This window comes from Haemaphysalis longicornis, unplaced genomic scaffold (genome assembly GCF_048455015.1).
Source record: "Haemaphysalis longicornis isolate Haplotype H1 unplaced genomic scaffold, Haemaphysalis longicornis Haplotype H1 scaffold_6, whole genome shotgun sequence".
Classification (NCBI taxonomy): domain Eukaryota; kingdom Metazoa; phylum Arthropoda; class Arachnida; order Ixodida; family Ixodidae; genus Haemaphysalis; species Haemaphysalis longicornis.
This window is the reverse complement of record NW_027526407.1, coordinates 41,098,023-41,123,942: the sequence shown is the minus strand read 5'-3', so window position 1 is coordinate 41,123,942 and position 25,920 is coordinate 41,098,023. Positions and strand designations below refer to the sequence as shown.

Genomic DNA, 25,920 nt, shown 5'->3' with positions numbered 1-25,920 from the left:
CGAGAACAAGTAACATCAGCGCCCGAACCTTAAAGTGATCAATATTCATTTTATACCTTTTTTTACCATTGAAGTAATTTGACATAATGTTGTTTTTAGCACGTCGTGCAACATGTCTCCTGCTGAAACCAAAGCCGGCAGCATGTGCAGTCATGGAAAAAAGAAATGCGAACACAAAAACACGAACCAAAACACGCAAAATCGCCCATTACTGCTCGTTGAGGTCCAATAATGCCACGCTATTTGTATGCTGGAAAAGGCCAGCTTTGAACCTTTGTTACTTCAATTATGCCACGCGTGAATTTAATTTGAACGGAAAGAAATTGCGCAATTTGTGCGTTCTGGTTCATATTTTCGTCGTCGCGTTTCGTTTTTCATTGACTGTGCGTCACAAAATTCGTTTCTAACGTCTAACGTGACGATAAGGAGCAGATTCGAGTATGTGTGTGTCTGTGTGTGTGTTGGATCGTTTTTCTAGCTGTGTGCATGTGTGTATGAACATGTATTCACCGGTCAAAAGGTCCGTATTACTACCATTTTTTAGAAAAACCAATTACCCTAAATTGTTCTGTTAAGCGGATTGAAATGTCCTCATAAAGGAATATCCTTGAAAAAGAAGGAGTAGTCGCAATCTATGTACCTGTAACACCTCGACCGTTCAGCCGGTAGTTGCTTTGAAATCGAACGACTGCCCGGTGGGTCGCACTTGACGCATCTGTGTTTATCAGGCCCTATCTCTTGGGCGGCGATTCGCAACAAAGAAGACTATCAGTGCCGTTCCGCTGTAGGTGACGTTTTTATGCCATAGAAGCACAGAGCTCACTGTCGAAAGCACGTTGGCAGTTCGGGCATGAAAACAAAGCCACTATGAACAGTGCCGAAGCAACGATGGCCGTGCTACTGGTTTTTTTGTGCATGCATGGGAATGGTTTTGGAGAAGAGGTAAGTGAAGTCGATTTGGTGCTCATTTGTAAGTGTGTGGAACTATAAGGAAACTTTTGTGGTCAAGAAGGTTTTTTCTCCTATTAGGCTTTAGCTGAACATCAGACAAGCAGCGTAGATTTCTACGAGGACGGCCTATTATATAACGGTGAGTTGATTTGTTCTACTGATGGCTACCTCATTTCCTAGTAACTGCAGTAGCACCCGAAGTAAAACGATCTACACTATATGTAACAGAATGGCCTCTCGGCATGTTACCAAACAAGTTTACATAGGAGCCATATTGATTGGGATGTCAAATTAAAATCAGATAATCCTTCCGGGCTACAGGTTCAGTTTTTTTGCCGATATTAGTCGTGGGGTATATTTTTACGAAAAGCCTTTTCACGTGATTCTTTCGATTGACGTGTGTGTCGGCTTTCTATAAGTCCTGTAGTAACTGCCATCCTGTGTGGGCTAGAAATTCTACCGGTAGAGTTGGTCCGTTAGGAAAGAATATCGTATAGGGCCTCTTCGCTGAAAGGAAACACACTCACAAAAATTCACACACCACACACGCACAATATATATGTTTCTGTCCTAAAAGACGTCATCCTCTAGAAACATTAACCATAACGGAATGGCTGCATCCATTACCCCGTTTACAGAACGCACATTTCCTAGTACGATCCTGACTGGTTTCTGCAAGGCGTTTGTTGTTACTACTGCATGGATATTTTGGTGTAAATAGTTTCCTGTTTACGTGGGAGCTTCTTGGGGTTATTTGCCGAGCAGAGATTCTTAATCCACCCGCGTTTACTCGGGAACTATTGACATGAAAAGTTCAATAGAACGTATTTGTACTACCATACCTTGCTGCACAAATGTATAGGGTTTTCGGCTTCTCTATAATCCAAATATCTTGTATGGAACGAGAATAGAGTTTCCATTATTAACGCGAGCGTACATTTTAATTTCTATTCCCGATGAGCTCCATCCTCCAAGACCCTTTATATAGTACTTGTTGGTGAAATTCAGCATCTTTCACTTCGCTCGGTTAGGAGGTGGAAGCTTAAACTTCAGCTGGATGTGGTCACCCAATGGGATGATGTCGTTGCCGTGGGGCTCATGAGTACAAACCTTGTAAAGTTGTCGGTTTGCAAAACATACACAGCTGGCTTCAGAGGCATGTCTCGGAGGGGAACTGAGAAGCATTATAATTTTCCTGAAATTCTTCGAGATGCATGGTCGTGCCCGCTAATAGTTTTTACCGTTTCGCAGAAAAACAGCCACCCCCTCCAGAAGTTACGCAACCGAAGGGGGAGGCATTGAACGAAGCTCCTACATTGTTCGAGTCATCAGCCTACGTTCTACGTGAGTATCTTTATATTATGGTTAACGAAACTGTCGTTAAAGCAAACAGTGAACACCTTTTCGGGTGAAGAAATTTAAATTCAGGGCTTTATCGGTTCTTGTTTTTTAACTCTGATGCTCATGCTGCACTAGCATTTCTTTATTCTTACGAACTTGTCAAGACAAGGGTGGTGATTGCTGAATTAATCCCTATTAGTACGTTGTGTTCTCCCAATTCTCACGTCCCGTTCATCATGCAGTGTGCTTGGTATCAAAGGCAAACCACCTTGCCCAACTCTTAAAGAAGCTTTTGATATAACGTTAGAGAATACAGTTTGGTCACGTTTTTAGACGGAGCAGCCAGCTAGATGTTTTGTCCAATACATTGCGCATTTTGTCAAATTTCATAATGTAAACTTCCTCAATTTCCTATTTCCTAAATTGGAGAGCGATATGCCCACTACGTTGACAAGTGTCTTGTAAGTGTTTGCATCAATCTTAGAGTATCAGTAACTAAAGATGTCCGTTTCGTTTACCTCGTCTTATTAGCGGCTGCTGGTTAGTGCATGTCGCAATTATATAAACGCATGCCCTGCATGAAGACATAAAAAAATAGTTCGGCATACTCTTTTACTTATTGTAAAACTGCGACACATCTAATTTTTTTGTTCTTTAAATTTACCTACATTTTTTTACTCCAATCAGCAGAATTTCTGTCAGTACACTCTGCAAGCATTTGCAATATTTAACATTCACAAAGAAGGCACACCAAAGAAAGCCAGACTCAAAGCGAACAGCCTGGCTGGATCGATAGCATTTTTTTTCTAACACACAGCCATTGACACGAACACCGAATATCGGTGTCACACTACCAGCTGCATGCAAAATCGCTAAATCGCCGTTAACTGCAAGCACATGGCGTGATGTCTTATACTGTCCACTTATTTCCAATGCTTAGCGCCTCCTGCCAACGTGAGCCTCACAGCACTCTGTGAAGGTAGCCTGAAAGCAATCTGGACCTATTCAGACAAGGCGGTGACGGGATTCAATCTCACGCTTTGCCGGATGGACTCCAAGGCATGCAACACAAGCCTTGTGAAGAAGAACATCCGGCAACAGATGTTCCCCGTCGGTCTGCTGGAAGTGGAATACGAGCTAACCATTTACGCAGTAGGGAGAATTTCAGGCGTCGCAGTAGAAAGTCCAGCGGTCACAGCAAATGCCACGGCTTTCCCAGAGGGTAAGTGCTTTGTATTTTCCTTCTGCCTCCGGAATCATTCCAGTAATTTATTTTTTATCCAAGGGAATTTTTTAGGCTTATATAGTAAAGGTATCCCGGAAACGAAAAACATGAACCTTGTGCACCATTCCCTTGCTTGCATACGAAATATGAGCTGCTGTGTTCAAATAAAACAGTTTCCCACGTAAAATACGTATACAGTACAAAATGTATTTATAAGGTTTTGATTTAAATAGATTTATTCTAGCCTGTCCTTCCTTCCTTTGCACTATCTGGTGCACAACGGGTAAATCACACTTCACCAGTTCTTGTTTCGATATTTTTTCACTCAGCTAACCCTTTCGAAGTTATGAATAATTGGCTCCAAAACCATACCCCAGAAGCCGACTCAACTTTTAGGGGTTCAATGCGCCGAAGCTACACCAGGGCAATGAAGCACGCCCTGGTGGGGTCTCCGCATTCATTTTGACTAAGTGGATGTTTTCAACGTGCGCCTAAACGTCGACACACGGGCGTTATTGCGTTTCGCTTCCTTCAGAAAAGCAGCCACAGAGGCAACGATCGAACCCAAGTCCTCGCGCTCAGCATCACAATAGCTTAGCCCCTGTGTCACCGCGGTGAGGGAACATCATGGAACATAAATACTTGTAACACAATTTTGTTTTTGTACTGCCGCTGTTCGTACTTCGAGGCATTGTCCTGTAAATACAAGGTATTCAATGTTTAACTGTTACGAAAAAATTATTTTAACACACCTGCATATAGCAGCTGTAGGTTTATACCGTATGAATTATTAACTAAAATTGTGCACTACGGTTACGAATGAAAAGAGCACACATATCCGTATAGCTTCCTTAGCAATAATTGTTTGGGGCAGGCTTACACATGGCTTCCGGAGGCCGTTTTTAAGCTTCAATAAATCAATGAATTCTGGTTCATGAAAGGACACAAGAAATTGTTGGGTCATTAGGACACGTTTCAAGCATCTGAATTCATGCAAAGTTGCCGCAAAGTTGGAGACAGCCGGCTCTCACCCCGAACAAACCCCAGGTTGACAATAATTACTCACCGAAACGCGTATTTTAGCGTGAACGAACGGCGCTATTTTTGCACTACGGTTTGTACTATTTTATAGGCGCTCTTAGGGAATTGTCGGCTTAACAGCATTGTTTGCAGCATTCCTTCTACCTCACACGCACCAGCTTTTTACGCCTGTATGGCTACCAAATTTAAATATATAGTTACTTGCAACTTACAAGTCGCTAAAGAAGCCACTCCTGGTTGCTGGTAAATGTAAGATGTAGTTGAACAACGCAATTGTTTGTGTACCTTTTGAAATATCATGCGGCAAGCTCGATTAGAAGCCAACAACACTTCCTTCCTTGGCTGGCCCACCGTCAAAAACGATGGTTGATGAAAAAGTGCGGAAGAAGTGCAATCTAACACGTAAACAAGCAATATATTCGGAAATATTTTCTTCATTGTAAAGTACACACATTCCTGACAGAGCGCAGAAAATTTTAATTTCGCCATCAAATTAGCCTTTGCCAATCACAGCGAAATACTTACAGACCACGGGGCACTTCATTGCCATTGAAAGGAAACTTTCACCTAGAAAGATTTAAAGCTCGCGAGCTGAACGAAATAAGGAAAAGCCAGATCGTTATACAAAGGGGGAAAGGAACCAGTTAAACGCCAGATGATTGCACTTTCGCAGGTGGAATGGCCAATTTGTCAGGTGAGGCACCTCGTGGTGAAATGGAACTTGCGTGTGCGCCGGCCTAGACCGTTCGTACCAGCTCTTTTTAACTCTGCAAGAACTTTGAATAACGGTCCCTGGTAATATTTTTCAATTATGCAACAAGATTATAGGTATTATTCCCTGACTCTACTAAATCTCCCGGAAGTTTCAAGATTGCGATCACCTTCTGGGTTTCGCAAAATTACAGAACGTCACCAAAAAGAATTATCAGCGTTTTAAAGCCTTCAACGCTTCGGTGGCTATTTATTATTATAACTTGAAAAACTTTGCCAATGTTTAATTCGCAGTGACTCCTCGCTCCTGGGAATAAACGTTATTCGTGCACCATAACGAAGCTCTGTTCTTTTATTTAAATACCTCCTTATCCATTGCACGCTGGGAAACTGTATGACCAGCGAACCCTATAGCCCACGAAAACACGTGACACAGAACTAGGGCATACATTTGTCGTGGTTGAACTCTCTAAAACTAAGTGTGTTGAGCAATGTTTCGGTATTCTCGCCGATAGCGCCCACTGACGTGCGCACAATTGCACCAAAATACAAAACACAGATGTTCCACGGCCTAGTACCACAGTAGGCGCGACGCCGCAGTGTACGTGGATAGCGCCACCGCCTCCTCGTATCAGTTTTTCATGGCACGTGCCCATAATTTTGGTCCCTATCCCCAGCTCTGCACATTTCCCCCTGGAGCGAACCAAACATTAAAGAGATCCTGAAACACTTCTTCCAACTTTTTTTGAAATCTCAAATGCTTGCAGAACAGAGTCACCCAACACACCCAGAACTTAGATTAGGGATCGCGAAGTACCTCACCCAAAACTTACTCCTGTATGCCCGTTAGATAACGTGTAAATTCGCTTAAAAGATTTTTCTTTCTTTCCCGGTCTTGACGTCCTTCGACGGCTCGAATTACGTCACTAAGGCCATGTGGCGGCTGTTGGCCAGTTTTCCTTCAGTTGCAGCAATGTACGCTTTCCGATAGCAACTTTAGACAAAATCCACAAAACCAAAGCAGAAATGAATGGCGTATCTGCTGCGACGAGCACATCACGCAGTGCCGCTCCGCGATGGCGATAACTATAGCCTTCGCAGTGGTTCCAGACGCGAAGGAAAGAGTGAAAGCGCTTACCGAAAGTGTTACAGGGTACCTTTAAAGCTTTCAGAGCGGAACCCCACAACGCACTAGGCACCTCATTATATCATTTTTTTTTCAGAACGAACCCGCACTTACATAACAAAATTCCCTGCGTCTATGTTCACCATAATCCCCCAGAACGACCGATCAGCGTGATCAAACGCCCGAACTTGACGAGTGACGTTAGCAAGCCTGCAATTAAACAAAAAAATCTAAGCTGCACTGCTTCTCATGTACTGCTTGCATGCACTGCTCTGCATGCACTGCTTGCACTGCTTGTTCTGTTATCACAGCGCATAGTCTTATCATATCGTTGGTCTCGCATTCGCGAAATTCGCACATTTAGTCACTCTGATTGATCGTTTTTTAGTGTTGCAGTGTAGCTTAGAGGGTACTCTCGTCCTATCCCCCTTGTAATGAACGAGGGAATATGCGCTTTCCCTGCGGAACCCCACGATGTGCTGGTTTCAACTTAAATGAGCTTGAAGGTTACGTTCAGTAAGGCGTTTAAATCAAACCATTTTTATTTCCAGTATTTAAATGACACTCAAGGGAACACAGACAAAAAGCCACTAGGGTTGACAAGGACTGCGCCCCTTTAACAATAACATACAGCCAATATATTCAGACATATAGCAGCATGCGCAAAAAAATTGATTGTACAGGAAAAAATTGCTCACAGACTTCAAGTTTCATCTGTGCACCAAAATAAAACAAGCAAAAGAAAAAAGTACACATACCGGAAGTCACATTTCAACACGCAAAACACGACGACGCGAAAAACGCAGAGAAAAATACCGCACCCCAAAATGAGCTCTTTCGCAAAAGAATAAATATTCTGCAGTGAAATACAGAGAAATGTAAAAATAAAACAACACCGCAAGCGCGAGCACGCAGCCAATCCCTTGGGCACCAAGAAAAAAACGGTGTTTTACCTGGAGTAATAAGTTAGCTTTGCTTAAAAACAGACAGCGGCGGCAACCGTTTCGGCCGTAGAACTATTTACCCTGCGAATTGGCTTTTTTTTTATCTGAAGCAAGTGCTTTTCATTTCAGTTCCTCTGTTGGCCGGTTTATCGTTAAACGGCATCAGCCCGGAAGAACTCAAGGCAACATGGAAACTGAACTGGACCCACCAGATACATTTCGCCGTGTGCAGACTCAACCACTCAACAGAGCATTGCCAGCATTACAACGTATCGGGGAGTCTTCACGAAGCGTTTTTCTCGGGTCTCCTTCCCGCTACAACGTACAACGCTAAAAGCCGTGGGCAGGTCACCTTGGGAAACAGGACGTGTGTTGGTCCAGAGATCGATGAAGAGGCCACCACATATTCCTCACGTTCGTAGTGGTTTTACTCACTTCGTGCATATTTTGTTTAATCACAGACCAAAATATTCAATGCTAGGAACATGTATTGCTAATAAGATATCTTTTATTTGGCTTCAACGCATCACAAACAAGAATGGCGAAATTCTTTTGTGTACGCAGGAACTGGCAGGTAGTTGTTCATTGTAACTTTCTTCGTTAGGTTTCTCTTGGTGACTTTTAATTTATACCCTCCACTCCTTGGAACACTTCCAGTATTTCACTTGTTGAAAGCATACGCACCTTACTAAATCTGAGTACTAATTAGCTAAAATCTAAGAACACACTCCATGAATTGGTCTGTCTCCAAAGCAAAGGTCCTCAATATCTCAAGTCATTCTTGTTTAGAAGAAACAACGCTGGGATGCGTTTCTAAAGGAGCTGTTCGAAATGGGGAATATAAGAATTACTCTGCTAACCACGACACGTGATTCGGCTGGCGCGTCTGGTCGCGCGAAATCTTTGTTCTCTTGTCACTGTGTATCGTACAACCTCTGAGCAGACCGACTGCGCACTATGCTTGGCTTGCACAAACCCCAGAGTGGCCATAAGAGGTCAAACGGCTTGAATTTTGCGGTGACCTGGCCGCCAACCATTCAATATTCACTACCGAGGCACGACTAGCGCCCTCTAGCGGTTTTAAGGTGAAACCTCAACCACTGTTGCTTTTTCTTAGCATCGAACGATGGCGCCAAATCAACGGTCCGCTCAGTTTGTGCCCGCAAACGGCCAAAACAAATTTTGCGCGCGGTGGGAAGCACACTGAAGCTACGTGTAAGAGTAAAACGTGCACGCAAATACTGCGAATTCAATCCAGACTGAATATCCCGACTTCCCTCGCCGCTGGTGGCCTGTTATTAAAACAGCGCATAGGATTTTAAACACAACGTTTGTAATTCGAAGATGGACGACGTGAAAAACTCTCTCAAATGCAGAACCTGCTTCGAAACGGAACGAAGAGCAATATGTCATGCCGTTGCTGGACACGGATGGAGGGTTACCTGGTGTTGAGGAAAAAAAACAATAGGTGAAATTTACACGCTTATGTGACAGTGTACGTATAGACCAGGAGCTGTGCGCATGTGTAGGCCCATCAGTGCATTGCTAGGTATATATGGAAAGTATGCTGTAGTCCAGGGAACACAAGTGTCGCAGGCACTAGCGGAACGGAAAACCGGCATTGGCGAAGAATTAAAAAACATATATTTTCAGAAACTGCACTGACCACATGGTCACTCACTCACTCACTCACTCACTCACTCACTCACTCACTCACTCACTCACTCACTCACTCACTCACTCACTCACTCACTCACTCACTCACTCACTCACTCACTCACTCACTCACTCAATCACACACTGACTCACTCACTCACTCACTCACTCACTCACTCACTCACTCCATTTTGGTTTTCTTTGTTAACATTCTCAGTTCACCGTGTGCAGAAAACCAAAGGACCATGGAGAAAAAGTGCCAGACTGCACCTGACTGGGTCCCTGACACTATGCAGGCTGCATATCAGGGAAGCAGAAGAAACATAATTACAATGGCAGCACACAAAAAAGAGACGCACACATCGTATGTGCAGGTACTGAGTATTGTAAAAACGGATATGCAGTACAAAAACACGATTACGCTGCAGTCCAGAAACAGATAGAAAACACAATCGAAGTCAATGCTTTCTTGTGACAAATAGGAGATAGGCACCGATCATTGTGTTCAGTGAGGCTTTGTATTTATTTAAGAGGCTAGTAATTCCGTGTTGTAGACTTTGGAAGCAGTAATTGAAACTCGTTCTAAATTCGAAAAACCGATTTTATGTCAGATATGCTCGTTCAAAGTGTTCCCTACTTTCCTTTATCCGTGAATCCACGTACAGGTGCCGTCATAAATAACTGGAGCAAGTATTCCTGAATATCACTAAATATTTGTCTCACTGGCTTTATGACAGTCATTGCCCATTTACAGGAAGCTTTTTCTATTAGGCAGGACTCATTTAAAAGCCCACCAATGCAGCCAGGCAGTTTCTGGAAGAAGAAATTTCTGTAAATTTACGAGGACATGTTCCAATTACTTTTAACGGTACCTGTACATCGCTAGCTTGCGCTTTTGAAGCTGATTTGCATCGATCAGACCATATTTGACGTAACAATCTGAAACGCTATTCGTGTATGTTAGGTTCTTTTATACTCTTAACAGATCTTTGTTGTAGTTGAAACAGCGCCCGTAAATTGGAATTTGCTGTAGTGCCCCAGATTAGAAGACAATACTGCAAATGATACTGAATCATGGCTCCTCAGTCATGGCTCATCAGTGAGTCATTCATCATGACTTAATTTCATATACTAGTTCTACCCCTTGCAGGAATTCGGCTTCTAACCTGCCACAGTGCCCCTAATATCCATGACAATATTGGTTTAATATGATCAATATAACCTTCCCAGAAGAAATATTTGTTAAAAACACTCATAAATATTTTAATAGCACTAGTTGATTGTATGTTGTTGTTATGAAAGCAAAGTTAAAATTTGTCGGCCCGGGGTGTATTTAGAGCTCTCAGTCCAATGTATTTAGTTTTTTTTATGTGTAGCTGCAATTCATCCGTCGAAACCTAGTCACACAGTTCCCCAAGCCAAATAATTGCATCTATTTCTAATTTCAACCGGTCACTTCCGCAAACAAAAACATTTGTGCCGCTGGTACTTTTTAACGACTGTCCGCTAGCATAGCCATGTGTATGAGTAAATACTTGCTACCGTACAAATGAAGTTTAAAGTTAAACTAGATTAGCTGTAGGGACAAAGCAACACAGGGTAACTCCCGCATGATCAAATCCAGGCAATAAATGTTGCCGCTGCTTTCTAAGGGAAGACCGACATTATGGGCCAATAAAGTTACATACGGTATCTAGAATATGAGCACAGATGCTCGGGGAAAGGTAATCGTCGGTTTGTTTGCTCATTCTGTATTACGAAATAAATGTTATCACTAGACATGAGTGTCATGTCTCGTTGTTGCAGAGAGCGTATTCCTTTTATACTAGAATAATAATCACTTCTTCAAATATAATCGAAACAACTGTTAGTCTTTGTTTATTCATTTTGGTTTTTATTTCTTCCTTGACTACGCTATCTTGAAGCCTGCATTAGGCGCGCAAAATATCACCACCGTTGCATTATAGTTATTTTGCTTATAATTTATTGCCACACAACTTCAATTTATAAAATGTGTCTTAATCCTTTACTGGGTAATCACAACAAAAATCTCTAAATTTTCTCCGAGGGTACAGTTTGACATTTGCTACAATAGGTATGACCCCAGTGGAAGTGATATAAGACAAAAAATGTTTGCTAAATATACAATGATACAATTGCTCATGATTTCAAGATGGGCAAGTAAAGAAACAAAATGATCATGACTGCGCAAATCAGCAGCAAATCTGACTATAAGAAATTAAGGCAATCGAGAAATTTGAAAGCAACGCACTTCAAGTGTCAAACGAAGCCAATGACTAGTTCGTAAATTCTTCGATTATCAGGTGATTCCAATTATTCTGAGTTTTAAAAATCTTGGAAGGTATTTTTAGTAGCGTGGGAGAAAATTCTTATATTACGTCTCGTTTTGCAGTGCCACCGTGAAACATGACATGTATTATGGGCCATCCTTAGTATAAAATTCCTGCATACTTCACCGTTACACTGTTTCCCACATTACGTGTAATTTCCAATATTCATAAATCCTTATTGCGTTACTTCGGTTACCATTGCGTTACTTGCGTCTCTCGGCAGTAAGAAAACCGCACCATCTGGTAAAGATCACTACGAACTGCACTCACTGCACTGCATGGAAAGATCGCCGTGCGATGATTGGCCGAGAATAGGACGGAGTGGGAAAAGTTGACCGGAGGACATTTTTTCCTCCGATCACCTCTCCACAAATGGAGCAATAAATTTGCATCTCAGCGCGGCCTATATATAAAGAAAAATGAACACATCGTTTTTGCAGATCCTGCTCCCGTAGAGAACTTGAAGTACAATATCGAAAACGTGACGGTCTTGGCAGCAAGCTGGAACGCGCCCAAGGCCAGCGTGACGATTGACGGCTTCGTGCTGCTTTGTGCCAGTGATCATCCTCCTGAAATCAAGCAGCTGGAACTCCGGAAACGGGAACCTCAGGTCAACGTAACGTTCAATCTCGAAAGACAACTCTCAACATTTCATTGTGAAGTTTGGGCGTTTGCAAAGACGAAGGGCAAACGCAACAATGGAACCACCACCCGTTTTTCCATCACAACTGATGGCATAGGTATGTTTCACGTGGCTGCAAAGTGTTTGAAACAAACCTGCTCGAATATTTTAATACAATGCGAAAACCAGAGAAACCAATGTTAAAGTTACTTGATTCGTACTGACGCTGATTTCTGAAAACAACGCATTTTTTAAATTGGCGAATGAACTGAAAATTACTACCAGCTCTTTTGTTTTTATATGAATTCAACAACCAAAGTAAAAGCCTGTAAATTTCACAACAAATACACAACCTAAAGGTCGGAGAGTATAAAACTTACCGGTTTTTGATGGTTTGCGAGACTACTAAAGCTACAGTAAAACAGGTCAAGCTTGCGCGGAAGAAAGGTCCGTGATTTTACCTCAAATTTTGAGTGTCAACGAAGTATTGGAGGGGAGTTGCTCAACTAAAATCGACGGCGAGTTGCAGAAAGTGTGTGGCCCCGGAATAACGTCATGTGAGAGATGTTCGCAAGAGGCGGTCGTTAGAAGAAAATAGAAAGACTGGTCCAGTATGAAATATATGCCTACCCTATTTGGTACGAAGCGCCAGAGTGGCATGGTGTTTCTAAAATTATAATTTATTTCCTCTGGTGGCGGGTCATGGATAAATATTGTACCACATTTTGTTTGTCTCTTAGTAGGTATCTTTCGAGATAAAGGCTCAACTAAAAAAGTGACAGTGGGGAATACAAACATTACACTTGTTGGGAAGACGGCTAATGAAGTATACTTGCTTGCTGGCTAAACTAAAAAAACGTTATAGTAGTGAATACAACCTTTACGCTCCTTGGGAAGAACCTCAACATGAAGTAAACTTGTACGCTTTTGTCTAATGGAATAAGGATCGAACAGAACCGCACCTCTGTTCACACAATGCATTCTAAACATTTAAAAATGCCAAGTTAAACAACCCATGAACTGCTGGTCAATTGGAAAGATTTAGACATCCATTCTATATGCTCGGGAAAAACTTCCCGTTTTTGTGTGGGTAAGATGAATAGGCCTTCGAAAGTAGTGTTGTCGCTGGTGATTACCAAGTCAAGTCGGCGATAAAAAGGCTTGATGCATAAGCTTGAAAGGTGTACATAATGATGTAAAAACACCTGGATGACAAAAAGGTGCAGTACATGACGAAATGGTAACTGCGATTGGTTTAAAACTGTCAGTTCAGTATGGCGTCCCATGCAGTTATAAAAGTCCTTGTTAGAGATCCGCGGAAGATTGCAAATTGTACTTTCCCTTTTTTATATAGAGTAGGCTTGCCGTCAACGCAAATCACTTCAACAGAGCAATCGTATTGCAGTTGTTTGAACATGTATTTACGTTATTCAAAGATATAGCGGGAACCGAGAGCGAATACAGTGTCACTTTGAATAAACACAATAGCTCAGCAATCTGTGAGCGCTAAAAAAAGCATCCGCACCGGAAACATTCTGGATGTTTCTCGAACAAAATGATTCAGAAATTTTTGGATGCAACGTTGCGGCCAAGAGTGACTTATTAAATAAAGAGAAGGCTGATACAGATATTTACCTATTTTCAGCCGTTAATGATTGTCTGTGGCATTTCATTCACATTTGGGTACGGGAATTAGTAAAAATGGAGATTTTAGGCAGCGTATGTCTTCAGTCGCTTCTTGGGACCATTTTTATTAGATAGAAGGACGCTGAATGAGCTTTCGAGACTGCATCTAAAACTTCAAGTACATTTTAAAAAGACAATGAACTTCTGATAAGTGGAAAAGTTGTTTCGGCCTTCGTTTATCGGGATGCAGCTCTACGTGGTCTCCTTTCTTGAGTGTTTTATAGCTCTTGAAACAAAGCACACGCGAAGCACAATAAATTAGCGCAGAACGAAGTTATGTATGTGTGCTACAAATAGTGAGCCGCCATCATGCTTGTCGTTAGCTATTGAAAAAGGCGGGATTTTTATAATCGGAGCACCTTAGGGCCGCACAATGTCCATCCGCGTCCGTGCGCATACCGTTTACAATCACAAAAAATCACACATGCACCGGCAGGATTCGAGCCTGTGTCTGGTAGACCAGGCAGAGTTAGTGTCAGTCGTCGTACCCATTGGGTTACGAGGGCTTACTCCCTTGCCTGTAACGGTGCGGAGTACCTTAGGACCTCCCAATGTCCGTCCGCGCCCATCCGTGTGCACTCCACCATCAAGCGAAGATCAAGCGAAGTTCGATTTGAGCCCTGAGTTGCAGTTCCATTCAGGGAATAATCAAGGTATAACTCACGGCTCAAATAGAATGGCTGTCGGGGCGCAAATCCGATGTCACTCTGGGCGCAACTTTGATGTCACTTCGAGCCCCCGTACTCCGCATCCTCGCCGCCATCCACGAAGTGGAGATGCTGCCATTTTTTTGCTTGATGTTCACACGAAGTGCAATGTTACTGCCCCAGCATAATTAAAAAGTATACAACCATATTTCTCTAACCCGGAAGTAGCATACACGTGATGAGCATATTGACCATTGGGAATAGTGAAAGGAAAGCAGTTTTGGGAAAACTTAGGAAAAAATTTACACCATCTTCCCGCGAGGGGAACCATGGGGTAGATGCGACGCATCGGGGGTTGCCGTTGCGTTTCCTTTATGTTAGCGATGTCACCGTGTGGATTGCTGTTGTTGTGTATCCTATTTACGCAACATGTTCACCCCCGATGCGTCGCATCTACCCCCACTGTTCCCCTCGCGGGAAGATGGTGTAAATTTTTAACCGAGCGCAAGCTGCGCGCTAACGCACAGCTGGCACGGCGACGGGAGCGAGTGCAGCCGAGCGCAAGCTGCGCGCTGACCGCGCTGACGCACAGATGACGCTGCGGTGAGAGCGGCGGAGCGCGCAGCTGCAGCGGCGAGGGGAATGAGGTAGGGATGCGGACTACGCCACGACAACGACGCGGGACAAGGCGAGTTAAAGAGATGCGTTGCATCTAAAATTGTATAGATTGTAAAATCAGGAACACATCCAAAAAGCAGTTCACAAAACTGGCAAATTACATGCGCACATGGCGGGAACTGCTTGCGAAACGTTTAACCGGAATGCGCTCATTTTATTCCAGCCCGGAGGAGAACGCGGCGCTACTCAATCTGAGCGCACGTAAACGATAACTAATGAAACTTCGTTGGTTGCATTGCACTTCTACCAATTGCGTAAATATTGTTTGTTTGTAAAGCAATTCCTCAAAGATGTGGTTCCACCCATTTACCTCTTTCCTATTTGTAAGTTGTTCTTCCCTGTTCCTCTACAAAAAAGCTGCCCCTCAAAACGTCTCCCTCGTCAAGCGAACAACCACAACTCTGACCTACGTTTGGCCAATCAATGCGAATGCCAACAGATCCAAGGTTGAGGTGAGGAATCTCAACGAAAGTGCTGTAAAGCAAGATTTCCCAAAAGTCGACTGTGAAAGTGACAACGAGAAGCAGTATATCTGCAACATTACAAGCCTTACTCCAGGGTGTCACTATGAAGTGTCTCTTCAAAACTGCGCTGAATATTGCGGCGTCAAAAGGGTGCTCTATGACCACACACAAGTCTCTGGTAAGTTAACAACAGAAATATTGCCTAGTTTTTTCACTGCCCTAGAAAAAAATTAAAGCTTGACGTCAATTTATACTCTTTGTGGATGGTGCTCTATATCCTGGTTCAAAAGGTTATGCCTAACTGGAAACCAAGCCATGCCGATGTACTGCATTAATAGTTATAACAAGACATTTCAAACAATTCCGTACAAAGGTGTACTGTAAAAGCATATAGTCACAAACATTGCGCATGCGGCTATAACTGCCGCTTGTACCTTCCGAAGAAACCGTTGAGAAGTACAGTCAAAACTCGATCTTACGAAACCCGGTCTTACGGTTTTCCCGATATAACGAACAAATTCGCATTTATCTACAGGTGCCCATACGGCTCAAGGCTTTTATGAACTCAAACTAACGAAATAGCTTCAGTGCCATTTAACGAAGTATTCCGAGAAACCGATACGTATAAAAAAGGTCAATTTGCAATTGGTTTCGTCAGAAGGCAACGAAGTTTATGGTTCCAAGTCAGAAAAAAAAACGAGGCATTTAGTTTTGTTTTTAAGGTGCCCTCCAAGCTATCTAACCTGTCGCCCCACCCCCCACAAACATATTTTCCAAGTTAAATTTTTTCAACGACTACTACTCGTGGTTTCTCGAAGGGACAGAGCAACAGAGTACGAGTTAAGCGCGCTTGAGTTCTACGAAAAGGCTGCACATCCAATGCTAACAAAGCGCATGCAGGCGAAAATCCCAGGTTTCTTTTCGCCAGGATATAAATTCGTTTCGTAGAGAACTCCTAGTGTTTTAGTGTTAATATTTTCAACGCGGACCTTTAGCGCATTGCCAAATTATGGGCAGGCGAGCGCCGCGGCCGCGGCAATTCCGATGTCTTGGTAGCTGCTGAGATGTCCTCCCGTTAGACAGCGAAATTACCGAATCAACTGCTTCTAAAATGAAAGTCTTTATTTTACGGAGTTCTCAATTGATCGAAATATATCGAGGTTCCCGGTGACTTCGTTACATCGGGTTTTAACAGTACTTATACGTTATGTAGTTCCAAAAGAACGTTGAAAAGTGGTAGGAATAGCAGCTGTTTTTACGAAGTGTAGACGCAATGCCAACATTTTCTTTTTGTACACTTACTTCTAGCTCCCTCCGCAGTGAGAAATTTCAAGCCCAGTATCGAAAATTTCGTCAATGCGACATTCTACTGGGCAAAGCCGGAGTTCCCTAACGGCCCTATCGACGGATACTTGATTGAAATCTACAACAACGATACAAAGAGGACGCAGAGCTGCCTTGCAGGAGGCCCTGCACAGTCCCAGACAGTAGACCTGAAGGAAGAGTTCACCTATTTCAGCGGCAAGATAAGAGCCTACAATCTGAATCTAGCGGAGCACAGAACCTTGCTTGGTCCTGAAACGACAATCAATTTTGAGTCCCTGGGAGAAGGTGATTATATATGCTTCAAATCATCTTGCTCGACCAAAAACGTGCGACAGCGCAGAAAAAACTCGTTTTAAGTAGTACAGACGATGTATGTGTTGCACACAGTGTTTTATAAGGTACATTGTAGAAGCTGCTTTCAAACCTGTATGCACTGTCAAGAGTACCGGCTATAGCATTTTCTATAAAAATTTGTTGTTTGTTTGTACCATTTCTTGTCACCAGTACCACCTTCGTTATTGTAATGCGTCAGGCTATAAATTAAGTGCTCATACAAAAGTAATAATGAGTGGACACTTCTTCTAGCGGAATTTTAGACCACTTCATCTGGTTCGATTATCGTGAATCACAACTTGCTTTTTCGCGCTTTTGTATATATGTCGGCATCATTTCACCACCGATGTAAACCTTTGTACCACGAGGTTGCAAGTCAGCTCTCTGAATACTGGTTTGCAGACATCTAGCTATTAGGTGTTAAAGCGAAACTTTTTATGCCTCACTGAAGCCCCGAACGTTCCAGGAAAAGGCACTGCAGGAAAGCCGAATTCACGCAAGGAGTTTCACAAAACGATGGTGATGATAAGCGAAGCAATCTATGCCCCACGAATGACGTTGTTCGCATCCCTGGTGCCGTCCGTCGTTGCGACAAAAACACAAAGTAGGAAAGCCAACTTAGACTATGGGTTACCACAAAGGTAACTTAAGCGTCTCAAGAAAAAAAGCTCCGGCAGTTGTCGGAACCGAAGCTAAGCCCTCGCGTTATGAAGCCGATTGCGCCATGATGACACGGTTGAAGCAGTCAGAATTTTGTACTTTGAAAGGTTGCATGGGAGAAAACTTCGTGTTTTAACCATCTTTCTCTTAAAATAAATAAAGGGGTTTTGATTTTATTGGGTGTTCATTCATTTGTACACTAATTTGGGTACCTGAAACACTCCATTGCGTGATTTAAACAAGCACATACGAAGCGCCCTGCTTGATGTGTTTCCATGGTGCATTTTCTGTGTAGGACCTTTCCCGCCACATCCAGTGGTCTCCAACGTGAGAGATAAACAGGTTTTCCTTTCCTGGGAGAGAACCACAGATCCTAGGTACAATATTACGTCCTATAACGTTTCCGCAGAAGAACTAAATATCTCCACCACGGACACAAACCTCACTCTGGACCATCTGCTTCCTTGGAGAAAGTATATTGTCAACGTTTCCTCTTGCATAAACACCACTTGGTGTGGCAGGGGAAGAACGGCGTCCTTTACGACAGATACATCAGGTACGAAACCTCAAAATGGGTGCTTTCTATTAAACAAAAAAGGACTAAATGGGATAGATAATTACTGAAATGTCAACGTGCGTTGAAGGAGCCAAGATAATATGGTGTGGTATGCCCGCGTACATTTTTACTTTTTATTTGTAACAAATAGTGCGAGTACTGTGGGCATTGCTGTTAAAGCTTTTCCTCGAAATATTTGAAGCAGCAGATTCTTTATTTTGCCTACACCGTTTCACTTATGTACCCCTACACTTGAAAAAAGGTTTGCTAAGGATCTTCACCTCACAAACGGATATAAAATTTTTCAAGGTTGCTCAACACGCACGACCATCCATTTATGCGTTTTCAGACGATATTTTGTTGAACTGTTGTGATAAGCTAAGCCGTGAAGTGAATGAATGAGCAACATGTCAAGAATGATGATGATGGTTAGTGTTTAATTTCGCAAGGCCAACAAGGGAAAAGAGCGCCAGAGAAGATGTTATTTAATGGTTGATGAGACCGTAAATATAAGTAAAAGTGACGCAAAACATAGGACAATGGAGATGGCTTGTGTATGTGTATAGGGCCAGGATGATTACATGTGATACGACAAGAGCTGCATAAATTTTACCTCAGCTAAAAACTGAAGAACGCCTTGACTAGAAAAGATCGGTTCGTCGTCTAAAAAGTATGACGGGTGCAGTGGAATGTGTCGTCTGTATAATTCAGGGAAATCTTTGTGTCGTGTTGTGCCTAGTGCCTAACATGTCAAGAATACGCTGGGGTGGCAGAAGGATGGATTGATGTCAGAAAGCCGAAGGGTAGCTCTCAAATTTGAAAAAAAAAACAGGGATTGTGTATCGCTTCGCTAGAGTCTAGAAAACCTTGTTCAACAGTATTGTCAGCAACATTCGAAACTGCACATATTTCAGCTCCTTCCCAACCAACTCGACTTAGCGTGGCCTCAGCGGGACAGGCGTGGATCTACGTGACGTGGGGTGTTCCCGAATTTCCCAATGGTCCCATCAGTGGCTACAATGTCAGCGTGCTAGGTAGCAACACGACGCGCAGCGAAACTACCCAGAACTTATCTTACAACGTGACAGAATTGACTCCTGGAGCGGCCTACAACGTGTCTATCTACGCCTTCAATTATGGTTACTACGAAGAACAACGCGGTCCACAGGCGACACTCATAGCGTCCACTGCGAATGGTTGTGAGTGCTTAACGAAGGTCTTTGATATGTGTGCATTATTTTGTACGAACCATATTTCCTTAAGCTCCGCCAGATATATGGCCTGCATAAAAGAGGAAGACGATGTAAAAATGTGCAAATTTTTTATGCTCTGTTATTACTTCGCGCGTTTGAACGATCATTATTTAGTGTAAAGAAAAGTTGTTGCCAGCTCTGACGTTTTTGATTGTAAGAAAATTTTCAAATCCAATTTAATTGCTCTCTGTATATTGATTAGTTTAAGAAAGATTGAGAGTGTTGTTTTTCGCGTAAAAAATCGCAAACCCTTCGGATTTTTTCTATTGTGGTACCCCACTGGCTGTGACACCATTCCACCAAGGCCTATTGCTTAACGAGCCCAAGTTATTGTCTACTCACCTTGGTGTAAGCAATCTCATCATTAAAACAACAATAAATTTGTGCAGTTTAACTTGCTTTACATGGGCTCTTTTATAGTTAGTGCTATGGACTGCAAGCGCCCCTCAGCTCACATATATTATGCTTACAAAACGGGTGGCAATGTAAGCTACACAATAGTAAAAAAGCGTAATGACCGCCGAAATTACCACTGAAATGTTCTTTTTACGTTGTCTTTTATTCTTTTCAGCCTCTGTTTTGACATCAATTATAGTGCCAGTTGCGGCAGCACTGGCCTTCGTGTTAATGCTCAGTACTCTGGCGCTGGTCATGGTTTGCAAGAAGTCTGGGGTGAAAAAAAGGTAAGTCGTGTAATTTGGGCAGAAAAATTGGCTCCCCCTCTGCACAACGTATTTCAAGCACGAGCGATCTAACCACGCTGTTATTTCTGGACCTGAAAAGTAGGTACCAAAAGTGAGCAGTACAGTTGAAGATCGTTAATTCGAACTTATGATTTGGTCTTGCCAAGTCTTCATAGAAGTGTATGTATGTAAAGAAGCCCGTGAATTCGAACCCGAGTAGGTTCCCGCACGGGTATTTCCAACGACGCACCACCACGCCGGCGCCTTGGCACCTAACACCCTTCCTAAGAAACGCACTCTGTACCTACGCACAAAGATGCCTAGAATTGAGAAGGCAAAATTAAAGCCAATCTGAAATCTGAATCCGGTATGGAAGATGCATTCTTTGCGACATTTTAGTGGCTTGTGTGTGATGCGTTCACAGATGGCGGCATCATATCTTAGGTCGAGAAGCGCAGAACCTCCCGCTGCCAAAGGCGGCGAGGAGCTCCAGGACGAAGCATAGTGCGGCGTCCAGTCAGAAGCCATGGCCGGATGGATATTTGCAGGTCTCTTTTTCAGTTTTCACGAAGGCCAAGATGGGGCTTTCTGATACATTCATTTGTTATTGCACAAAGTGCTGATTGTCGCCTTTGGGAACAAGTCTGCCGAAATCACGGGATTTTTCAAACATCAAGTGTTGATTTGCTTTAATGCTTTCCTATTTCAGTGTACTGTTGTTATCGTTCGCTTTATTGGTTCGACCTTTCCTAAATTCGAACTGAGATGGCTTCCCCTTGCGGTTCGAATTAACGAGCTTTTAGGTACGCTATTATCAACGTGAGACAAAATACCTCACAACGTGATGGTTTACGCTTAACTACTCCCTCTATTGTATTTGCTGCGGCCTTTTTCTTGACAACCTAGGCATAATAATTTCATTCCTACATACGTACCAAGAGTTGCAACCACCAGTGTTTTAAGTTGTGGGAGGCGGAAGCACGCACTAAACGTTTTACACACTTACGGGCCAGTACAAGATTTCCAGTCAAAGGGTTTTTAGACAACGGGTTAAACGGTAGCGTACGCACACTCTTTGCCTCCTCCACCTTAACACACACCAATGTAAGGAGAGCGATAGACAGGGGTAACTTTTTAAGGTTAACTGGGAGGTCAGCCTTGCAAGTGGCAGTGCGTGCTAGGCCAAATAGGAATTTATGCAGTCGAAGGGTGGGAAAATCGGAGCTTGTGCAGACAAGATTAGAAGACAGAACATAAAAATAAAAAAACAGCGCTCAATACAATACTAAAGACAAAACTGTGAACAGAAATATGAATAAAAAAGGTAGAGTAAATAAAGGCCAAGGAATTATCGAATGCCAAAAGCAGCTAACAGGAAAAAAGTATGGACATGGCAACTGAGGTAATCACAAATACAATACGCCTAACACATTGAAAAACAATGCAAATCGGCACAGCACAGATTCAGAGAAAATGAGAGAGAGAGAGAGAGAGAGAGAGAGAGAGAGAGAGAGAGAGAGAGAGAGAGAGAGAGAGAGAGAGAGAGAGAGAACGATCTTTAATGAAAACTGGCGATGTCAGCCGAGCTAAGATGCCTGGCTTGCTACGCCAGAAGAATGCGATGACGATGATGATGATAATGATGAAGAGGAGTACAAATGATTCTCACTAATTACAAAGTCTGATCAAGACTTGTGTCTTTTAGGTACGCCAACAAGGCTTTCGTTGCACGAGGAGTACGTTTGGAAGAATTCCAAGGACCGCGTGTAGGTGACGTTCAACCGCATGCGGTGCAGAACTGCTTCATCATGCTTGGATAGTCCAGGTGGCATCTTAAAATTACAATGCGCGTCGATAGAGTAGAGGGGCGCGTAATGACGGGATGTGTCTGCCCAATGCGATCGCTGCATGCTCCATGCCACACTGGATGCAAGGGCTGTAGCACCTTTGCGAGAAAATGGCACCGGTATTTTTGATCCACGTTGGCAATGCGATGTGGATGCTGCAACGTCCCCTTTCATATTTCCAGTTATCCCGCAATGGGCAGGGAGCCACTGAAGTGCTATTTGATGATGCGCTTGCAGAGTTTGAAGATGCAAAGGTTGTACATCCAGCACAAATTGGGGAAAGACGCTAGACGTTGCACTGCAGCCCGAAAGTCCTCGAAGATGGCCCACACGCGTGCCTGCTGCTCGATGACGTGAGCCAAGGCCTTCCGCAGAGCTGCAAGTTCGGCAGCCGTAGATGATGTTTTGTGTGCTGAGCATGGCACTGAGCAGAGTGTGGGACGAAGGTATCCACACTGCGACAGTAGATGATGTGGATGACACCGACCTGTCAGTGTACAGATGTGTATGACCTCCGTATGTGTTGTAGATATATTCAAGAGCAAAACACCGTAGAGCGGCAGGTGGAATATGCTCCTTGCGTGTAATTCCGGGCTCCGTGGTCTATATTTTAATGGGCGGGAACACCCAGGGTGAGTAGAGTTGATGTGCTGGCCGCTGGTAATGCTGCGGCAGGAAGTCGCACACTTCAGACACCGAACTTGGCGCTAAAGGGTGGTCACATTGCCTGGCCACAATATGCAGTCGCACGAGTAGAAGCTCCGGCGTGCCGAGAGCCAAGGGTAACAGACTTCGGCATTACGTCAGTGTTCCAACAGTAGAGGTAGTTTTAAGAACTGCTATGCAAGTCCTCAAGATCTGTGCTTGCATGGACTCTAGAGCCTTGATAGTTGCTTTAGAAAGAGGGACCAAAACAGCGATGCTGTAGCGTATGAGGCCAACGCAGAGCGATTCGTATAGCCGAAGGAGAGAGTTAACGGAGCAACCGCCGGAGTTTCTGGAGAGCATGCTGAATATGCGGGCGATATATGTAAGCTTCTCCTTGAGATGGCGGACATGAGGTGCCCAGTTGAGGGGTCTGTCAATTGTCACCCCCAGAAACCTATAGCTGGGAAGGTATGAGAAGGTATGTATTTAATGCCACAGGCTTAACAAGTCATCTACTGAACACCCATGCCGCACTATATTAAGAGCCTAAATGGAGCCGACTGGATTCAGTTCGTCACCACTCATTATCGTACCCAAATAAGCGTCAATTACGACGCGTGCTATGAACCTTCAACACCGTAGTCACACCAATTTCAAGTCTTCGTAAAGCGTTTTACTATGCAAAGCGACTACATAGTGTTTGTGTACCTAAGGTGAGCAGACTTTTTCAATACAAAGCAATAACAGTGGCAAGGTTGTGTTGAAGCAATGAGAAGATAAAGGGACAATTTAAAGAGGGTGAGAATAAATCCTAGCGATAATAAATTGTTTGCGTTTTAATAATTTATCCAGATAGAAGGAAATTTTCATTCCTTGCAGTATATATTAGTATGAAACTCTCTTCATGAGACAGGCCGTGGTCCTGCAGCGGTCACAACCAGGTGGATAGTAGGGATTGGAGAAGTCATTTTTTGAGCCGGCTTTCACTGTCTTGCGACATAAATATTTAATGCTCGATGACTTTGTCTTGTTTTTTGTGCAGAATGGCAGCGAGTGATGAAGAACAAGAGAGCGAATTGATTACGATTACCCCACCGATTAGGCTACGTCACAGGCTGTGTCCCAGGTCACTATTTGACGAAGACGACACTTATTACACTGGTGACTGATGTGTAATATTATTCGTGCCAAAGGGATGCTAGTTTGGCGCTAAATGCCGTGTTGTCAATTATGTACCTTATTTATGTACATGTTGCTCATTTGTATTTATTATACTATTTTATGTTCGCAGGCTAAAGGAAAATAAAGCTGATGATAAAATACGTTCTAACTTTGAAAAAAGGAACTTTTAAATGAGTTGCCAATTTCCCAGCTATTCATTATGCAACACGCTGTTGCAACTGTCCAAGCACTGAATCATGGAATAGCGATTATGAAAACAGTATGACCCAGAAGTGAATAGTTCCGCACTGGTTTCTCTCTTACGTTCCTGACGCTGCACTGTTCTACTTTTCTCTCTGGGTACTGAGCCACAAGCTAACGCTATTATGAATGCCAAGGAAGGGTTTTTTGAACAATTTTGACCACTTTTTTACGCAACCATGGGTTTATGAACCGTATGAGGTGTGGCACTGTGTGCGCGGCTACGGGTCTGTTGAAATATACTGAGACTTATATTTCGCGCTAAAGTTTGAACCCATTGGCGTTTTCCTTTTCCTCTTCATTGTAAAATTGACCGCCGCAGCCAGGAATAGAACCCGCCACACAGTCCTTAGTTGAGCAAAGTGCTAGGCACTTGCCACTTACAAGGGGTATATATAAAAAAAAAGATGAAGCTCTACAGGCTTGTTTTCAATGGTGAGCAGCTGTTAAAATTAAAGGAGATTCACAAAAAGTTACAAGACACGTTTTGACTTAAGCAACAGGCTACGTCACAACGTGTGTTGTGAGTCTTTTACTCTGAAATCTTTGTATTTTATTCAAATATATAGCGTAAGATATGCGTCCTAAAAATTAGCCTTAGTGACATTGTGCGTACGTCCCTTTGTTACTAGACGTCATGTAGGGACGTGAACTTGCGGTGGGATGTGTTTTTCTGCGTGAAAGATAAACGAATGCTTCCGTGTTTGAGAAATTCTGGACTGGGGTATACAGATATCTGGGGTAAGGGTTTTTCCGTAGCTTGTTAAAAAGTGCGATCCTTCTGGACAAGGTTCCTCTAGTTCGATAATTCCCATATTCATTTAGCGTTTTTTTCGTGTCCGATAAGTATTAGTTGCAAAGAGACTATACTGCTTAGGTAGGAAAACGTACGAATTCAGATTTCGCGGCTTAACGCGCCAAAGCTGCACCTATGCTATGAGGCGTTCCGTAGTGGAGGGCGCCGGATTAATTTCGCCCACCTGGGAATCTTTAACGTGCGCTCAAATGTCGACACACGGGCGTTTTAGCTTTTCGCCACCATCTGAAGAGTAGTCACCGCGGCCGGTATCGAACCCACCTGATTAGGCTCATCAGCACCACGCCTTAGCCCTTTGATGCCCAAAACTTTTATTTTTTGCTTAAGATTTCGAAAAATATTCTTATAATCTAAAAGAACTTCCGACATCCCAAATATGAAATCAGAAAAAAAAAGTTGGTTCATTAGGGCGGGCACAATGATTCACTGGGCACTGGGAAACATTGGGCGCTGGCTGTCCATATATCACTTGAACAAGAAACCTACCTTGATCAGAGTCATTTATGCTTCAAGTGAAGACAATGTTGTAAGGCTTGTATAGCTATCATTTGTATTGACGAAGAAATTTCACAATTTCGCTTACTTGTCACTAGCCCACTGAGCCCCCGGGCTCGATGCGAGTTGACACCGATAAACAATACTTTTTTTTAGCCCACAAAAGTACGTGCTGCCCCCTCTTATTTAGTTTTTGAAGGTCCCGGAACCTTCGTTTGTCAACAGACGGTGTTAAATCTAGAAAAAACCACAAGGTGCTAGAGAGAAAAAAAATTGTTTGCGTTGTTGCTCCTGAATGACATTGGGTATCAAAGGGTTAGGCCGTACGTCATCCTGCGTCACTACGGCGGCTTTATAGAACTCTATCCGGGTTCATAAATACACTTGGCCTAAAATTCGTCCTTCCATGCAAAGGAAACGAACCCCGGTGCCGTTTG

The 25,920-nt window shown here is 43.2% G+C and overlaps 1 protein-coding gene across 1 annotated transcript; it reads left to right on the top strand.

Moving 5' to 3' along the window:
* Positions 1-315: 315 nt before the first annotated feature.
* LOC144142505 (tenascin-like) lies at positions 316-23,951 on the top strand. Its single transcript, XM_077674062.1, has 12 exons — positions 316-942; positions 1,030-1,090; positions 2,203-2,295; positions 3,233-3,514; positions 7,469-7,753; positions 11,787-12,086; positions 15,337-15,621; positions 16,752-17,054; positions 18,058-18,318; positions 19,233-19,517; positions 20,143-20,254; positions 23,792-23,951. Exons 1-12 carry the CDS (start codon positions 868-870, stop codon positions 23,916-23,918), a joined length of 2,469 nt encoding a protein of 822 aa, XP_077530188.1. The 5' UTR covers positions 316-867; the 3' UTR covers positions 23,919-23,951.
* The last annotated feature ends 1,969 nt before the right edge of the window (positions 23,952-25,920 follow it).